The 6969-nt window shown below is 36.8% G+C and overlaps 1 protein-coding gene across 1 annotated transcript in view; it reads left to right on the forward strand.

Moving 5' to 3' along the window:
• MUC20 (mucin 20, cell surface associated) overlaps positions 1-6535 on the forward strand; it is a 58556-nt gene extending 52021 nt beyond the window's left edge. Inside the window, exon 4 of the mRNA XM_049628350.1 lies at positions 6021-6535. Within this exon, the coding sequence (XP_049484307.1) occupies positions 6021-6131 (111 nt within the window). The 3' untranslated portion in view covers positions 6132-6535. The remainder of the gene's footprint in view (positions 1-6020) is intronic.
• The last annotated feature ends 434 nt before the right edge of the window (positions 6536-6969 follow it).

The following is a 6969-nucleotide window of genomic DNA, read 5'->3' on the forward strand; positions in this document are numbered from 1 at the left end:
GTGCTGGTTTGAGATTCCCTGATGGTGTCCATGGTCTGAGTCCTGTGACTTTGAGAAGACGCTGTGGTCTCTGAAGCAGAAGTGATGGAAGAGGGTGCCATGGACTGTTCCTCTAGTCCAGTTGACTCTGAGAGTGTTGAGGTGACTGAAGTGAAACTTGCTGTTTCAGGGTATGATGTGTGTTGTGTGTTTCCCACAGTGGTGTCTGTGGAGATTGGTGTTTGGCGGAACTCTGATGTCACGACATGTGTTTTGCTTGCACTAGAAAAGACTGAAATGTTCTCTGTGGAGTTCAGTGACTTGGACATATCTGACATCATGGAAGATTTGTTGCTGACAGTGGACGCAGATGAAGTTACTGTTTTGCCATAGGTGGCTGTGTCCTGGGAATTGTGTTGGCTAAGAGTTTGTGTACTTTGGTGCGATGAAGTATTTGGTCTGCTCATAGCCAAGTTAGTGCTGGTTTGAGAGTCTCTCATGGTCTCCTTCATGATGCTGGTTTGAGGTATTCCAGTGGTCTGTGTTGTCTGAGCCTGTCCATTCGTGGAAGGTGCTGATATATCAGAGTAGAAATAACAAATTAGCATTTTGTTGATTGTACCTCTAGTGTACATCTAGGGCAGGCTATTGAGCTGACTGAGTTTTGTTTTTTTTTTCAAAGCCAATTAAATGTCTACTTTTCCTCCTCATTTAACATTTCTTCCTATCTAGCAGATACCAAAGAGTGAGAGTACATATTCTATCCCTGGTCATGTTATAACATAATGGTAATTTAATTGATCATGCCTATATTTTTTTTCAATTTACTTGCTATGCCGAATATTTACATACTAATCTGGTTTGTTTAAAATATTTGACTGCACTCCCAGTCGTTGTAGACAAATCCTCAATCAGTACAGCAGACCATCCTCCTGAATTTTATTTTAAAGGCCTTGATTCTTTTAAACAAAAGAACTTAAGAAACATTCAGTCTTTTTTTTTTTTCTTTTAGATACTTATTCTTTTGGGTTTTCATTAGTTCCCTAGCTGTTCTCAAACTTTTTTTTAAACCTCAGTGCTCATAACTAGTTGAAGGGTTGATATTGATGAATATAGTGAAAAAAACGTGACCTGTCCTGCACCCCCATTGCTCACTGAGCTGGGCCTAGGCACTTGCAGGCTTCTCACCCCTTTCCTTATTCTTGGAATGTGGGTTCTGCTTGCCTTTTCCACTTCTGGAGGCTATCCACTCAAGGACATAGCCTTGAGATAGTGATGTGGTGTCAAAAGCACCTGCATAGACTGAGCCCAGATAGGGCCTCTTCATAAACTTTTGGGATTTGGTGGGCAGGTGCAGGGATTTATTCATCTTGCTGCCACCCAAGCCTGAATGTCAGTTCCCTTTGCTATTATTAAAACTGCCACCTACCAAGCTGGAGTGGCCTGTCTCTTTCATGAGTCTCTCCCTGTGCTCTGAGTACAGTTTCAAATTACATCTAGGAAGCTCCAAGGAGGGTTGTGAACCAACAGATGAAGTTCACAGAGGGACAAACTTCCAGCAAAGAAGTTTTGAGTGTAGTTCCTAGAGTTGACTATAATTCCACCACTTTTCTCATCTTACGAAAGCAATTTAGACTTTCAGGTTAGTGAGAATGATTATGAGTCAGCTCTAATTTATTGAAATATAAGTAACTCACTTGCCTCCTTCTATGCTTTGTTAATAGTAATTAATGACACATGACATGTTTCTAAGCTGGTGTGGACAAATGCATGGATTGAGCTAGAAGGTCCTTCGTTCCCTATTTAACCCCAAAATGGGTCTGCTTCAACCTTACTTTTTTTAAGTTTATTTATTTGAGATAGAGAGAAGGAGAGAGAGAATCCTAAGCAGGATCCACACTGTCACATAGAGACCAAAGCAGCTCTTAATCTCAGAAGCTGTGAAATCATGATCTGAGCCAAAATCAAGAGTTAGATGCTTAAGTGATTGAGCCGCCCAGGTACTCCAAGTCTGCTTCAACTTTGAAAGGAGACCGCCTTTATTCAGAATTATTAGTAGATTTGCTTACAGGACTTTCAATTCTTATATAAACTCTCTTCAATAAAGTTCCAAAGTTTGGTTTATCCAGATAAGGTTTAGATTAGAAAACATTATTATTAACCTTATTTCATTTTCCTAAGCATTGCTCTATTATCTGGCTTTGAGTTACCACACAGAAGCCATACACATGCCAAACTTACTAAATTTATTATAGATTCTTGGCAATTAATATATTTTCAGAGCCTGCATCATCTCTATTAAAATCAATATCAGCAGCAAAAGTTTCACAATAGTATAGTCCAATTTTTAAGCAAATATTTTTGTTTGTCACAGTGATACAACTCCATTTCCAGCAATATGGCAAAAGAGATAAGTCTTTAACTACAAAACCTACGAATGTTAGATAATGTGTAGAAAATATTTTCTGAATGCAGAGCTGAGATCAGAAGATAGAAAGGTAAACACTCAAGAGTGAAAGGGTCAAAATCTAAGATGTTAAGTCAGTGCTCTTAAGGAACCTACAGATTTCTGAGCTCTAAAGTGTTGAGAGTTAAGGGCTCCATAAGAAAAGGAGACACAGTCTTAGATCAGGACACTGTAAGTTGAATATTTTCTGCATAAATCTAGGACTCTCAGAGGAAAGGTGAACTAGAAGAATCAGAAAGAAAAAGGAAAAAGAAAGCTGAATAGAGGATATAATTAAGAATAGAAATGAAGATAAACTAGGCAAACTTCCAGCAAGGTGAATTAAGAAAAAGAAAGAAAAGTAGATAACAAAAAGGAAGAGCATTAGGAATGAACTTAACTTTGCAACTTAAGGAACTAGAAAAAAGAAGAACAAACTAAACCCAAAGCTAGCAGAAGGAAGGAAATAATAAAAATTAGGGCAGAGATACATGAAATAGAGAATAAAACAGTAGAGAAAATCAATAAAACCAAAAGTTGATTCTTTGAGAAAAACCAGCAGAATTGATATACTTGTAGCTAGGTGGACTAAGATAAAAAAGAGGGAATACTCAAATTACTGACACCAGACATGAAAATGGGGACTTTGCTGCCAATCATACAGAAATAGAAGGATTATAAGTGAGCACTGTGAATAGCTATACACCAACAAATTAGATAACCTCGATGAAATGGTCAATGTGTTTTCTGGAAACACAGAACCTGTCAAGACTAAATCATAAAGAAATAAAAAATGAATAGACCTATAACTCGTAAGGAGATTGAATCAACAATCAAAAATCTCCCAGCTAAGAAAAGCCCCGGACCTGATGGCTTCTGGTGAATTCTACCAAACATTTAAAGAAGAACTAACACCAATCCTTTTCAAGCTGTTCCAACAAATTGAAGAGGAAGGAACACTTCCTAACTCATTCAGAGTTCACTAGACAAATCACTACAAATCACTAGACAAATTGGTCCCTTATGACCAATATTTCGTATGAACATTGATACAAAAGTCCTCAACAAAATAGTAGCAAGCTTCATTCAGGATTATACACCATGGCCAACTGTGATTTATTCCTGGAATTCAAGGATGATTCAACATACAAAACTTGATCAATGCAATACACCACATCAACAGAAGGAAGTGAAAAAAGCAACATGATCATCTCAACTGATGTGGAAAAAGCATTTGACAAAATTCAACACTGTTTCGTGATAAAAACCACTTAACAAATGAGGAGTAGAAGGAAACGACCTCAATATAATACAAGTCATATATGAAAATCCCACAGTGGACTTCATATTCAATGGTGAAAGACTGAAAGCTATTTCTATAAGATCAGGAACAAGGCAAGGATTCTTGCTTTCACCACTTCTATTCAACATAGGTGCCAGAAATTCTAACCAGATCAATTATGGGAAAAAGAAGAAGAGGAAGAGGAAGAGGAAGAAGAGGAGGAAGAAGAAGAAGAAGAAGAAGAAGAAGAAGAGGAGAAGGAGAAGGAGAAGAAGGAAGGGGAAGGAAAAGAGGAGAAGGAGAGGAAGAGGAAGAGGAGGAGGAAGTGGAGAAGGAGTAAAAGTAAGAAGAGGAAGAAGAAAAAGGAAAAGAAAAAGAGAAATAAAAGGCATCCAAATTACAAAGGAAAAAGTAAAATTATCTCTGTTTGCAGATGATATGTACAAAACTCTAGGTTACATGTATATACGTACAAAAGCCTATATGTACAAAACTGTAAGTGTTCCACACACAAAAAAATGTAAAACTAATAAGTGAATTCATCCAAGTAGTAGGATACAGAGTCCACACACAAAAATCAGTTTTGTTTCTATATACTAATAATGAACAATCCAAAAAGGAAGTTAAAAAATCAATTCTGTTTATAATGCCATCAAAAAGAAAAAAATACTTAGGAGTTAACTAAAAAAAAAAAAAACTTGTACAATAAAAATTACAAAATATTGCTGAAAAAATTAAAGAAGACATAAATAAATGAAAACACATCCCATATTCACAAATCAGAAGGCTTTTTAATTTTTTTTAATGTTTTTGTTTATTTTTGAGAGAGAGTAAGCAGGGAAGGGGCAGAGAGAGAGGGAATCCAAAGCAGGCTACAGGCTCTGAGCTGTCAACACAGAGTCTGACGCAGGGCTCAAACCCACGAACCGTGAGATCATGACCTGAGCCAAAGTCAAACGCTAACCCACTGAGCCACCCAGGCTCCCCTGGATAATTCCAATTTTATTCAAACTCTTCCAGAGCTTAGTAGAAGAGGGAATGCCTTACAACTAATTGTGTATGGCTGTTGTAACTTTTAATACCCAAACCAAAGATAGTATAAGAAAGGAAAACTATAGGTCAATAAATCTCAATAATAATATAGATAGAAATGTCCTAACAAAAATATTAGTAAGCCAAATACAATATTGGATTTGTGTCAAAAATTCATCATGATTAAGCTGAGTTTAAGCCAGAAATACAAGAATATAAAACTTTATTAATGTAAATCACCGTATAAACAGAATGGAAAGGAAAACACAATCATCACAACAGATGCAGGAAAAGCATATGAAAAAATTCAACACTCATTCCTGTTAAAACTCCTAGCAAACTAAAAATAAAAGGTAACTCTCATAACCTGTCAAACAATGTCAATAAAAAACATTAATACATGTCATACTTAAAATATCAGAAACATTTTCTTTAAAATTTGGAATGAGACCAGGATGACAGTGACAACTACTTCCACTTGACATTATGCTGGAGGTCTAGCCAGTGCAATAAGACAAAAAATAAAAATAAACAAGAATATGAAGGTATAGAGAAGTTGTTTTTGGTATGAAAAGGAAGAAACACACTGTGATCATTTGCAGATTATATAATTGTTTATATATAAAGTCCCCCAAATTTTAAATTCTTAGCAAGGCTCTACATATACAATAAAAAATGTGAAAATAACTGTATTCCCATACATCAACGAAAGAAAATATTTTTTAAATAATAGTGTTTATGATAGTGACAAATATAAAATACCTAAGACTAAATCTAACAAAAAATGTGCTTTATCTTTGTGGACAAAGTTGTACCACTTCATCGAAATATGTTGAGGAAGATCTACTCATTATTTTAAAATTGCAAAAATACAGATAATTGAAAGATCAAACTCCATAATCTCATTATCCAGACAACCATATTATTATGTGTCCTTCCAGCATTCTTTTCTATGCTTTAAAAATATATATAGTTTAACTTACCCAGTATATATAACTTTGCATTCATTTTTTAAAACTTTACCTAATACTATGAGCATCTCTTTGTGTATTTATTCTTTGTAAACACAGCCTGAGGAGAGACAAATCTGGGGTGGTAGTTCTTTCTCTTCTCCCATTTGGAGGCACAGCAAGCTGTGTTGGCCCAGGAGGACTGGGCCAGCTAAGCCCAACGGCAAGGTCTTGGGTGTTGTATATTAACTGTCCTTGCTGAGCTCTAGAGGCCCCTTTTCCCAACAAAGCCATTCCCTCAACTGAAAACTTCTTTTTTTTTTTTTTTTAGAGAGAGAGAAAGAGAGAGTCTCAAGCAGGTTGCATGCCCAGCACAGAGACCAACATGGGGCTCGGTCTCATGACCTGGGTATCATGGCCTGAGCTGAAATCAAGAGTCTAATGCTTAACAGACTGAGCCACCCTCAACGAAAACATCATTATCACCATTCTCATTTCCCTGTAAATGGCTGTGGCACAGGGGCAGTCCTCCTGGAGCACTCACTTCAGTGGGCTTAGCTCTAGCCACCCGTCTTGAGATAATGAGAACTCAAGGATCCTGTACACTCTACTGGTTCTATGCTTGTAAATTTTTCCCTAATAAACCTTACTTAATGCCTGTTCCATGTGTTGCTATTATGTATGTGTGATAGTGTGTGTGTGTGTGTGTGTGTGTGTCCATGCCCTTATAGGACATTGGATGTTGCCTTTATACATTAAATAATATTCCATCATAGAGACAGCCCCTAATTAACTAACTTACTATTGAACAGGTAGGCTTTCCAATGTGTCGATATTATGAATAAAGCTTTGATGACTATCTTTGTGTATAATATTTTGTTTTGTTTTCATTATTTCAGCTCATTTCCTTAACATAGATTTCTGTAAGTGGACTTACTGGTTAATGCTGTTATTTTTTTAATGTTTATTTATTTGAGGGAGAGAACACATGTGTGCCTGCAAGGAGGAGGGGGGGTGGAAAGAGAGAGAGAGAAAGAGAGAGAGAGAGAGAGAGAGAGAAACCTAAACAGGCTCTGTGCTGTCAGGGCAGAGCCTGACCTGAGCTGAAGTCAAGAGTCAGAGGTTTAACCAAATGAACCACCCAGGTGCCCGGGTTAATGCTATTATAGAAACTTTTGTGTCATTAATACATCCTGCCCAATTTCTTGGCAGGGAAGTCATGCTAATTTACAGTTCCATTAGCAGTATATGAAACAGTACCTGATTCCCAATATTCTCTC

Source organism: Panthera uncia, chromosome C2, assembly GCF_023721935.1.
Source record: "Panthera uncia isolate 11264 chromosome C2, Puncia_PCG_1.0, whole genome shotgun sequence".
Taxonomy (NCBI): Eukaryota; Metazoa; Chordata; class Mammalia; order Carnivora; family Felidae; genus Panthera; species Panthera uncia.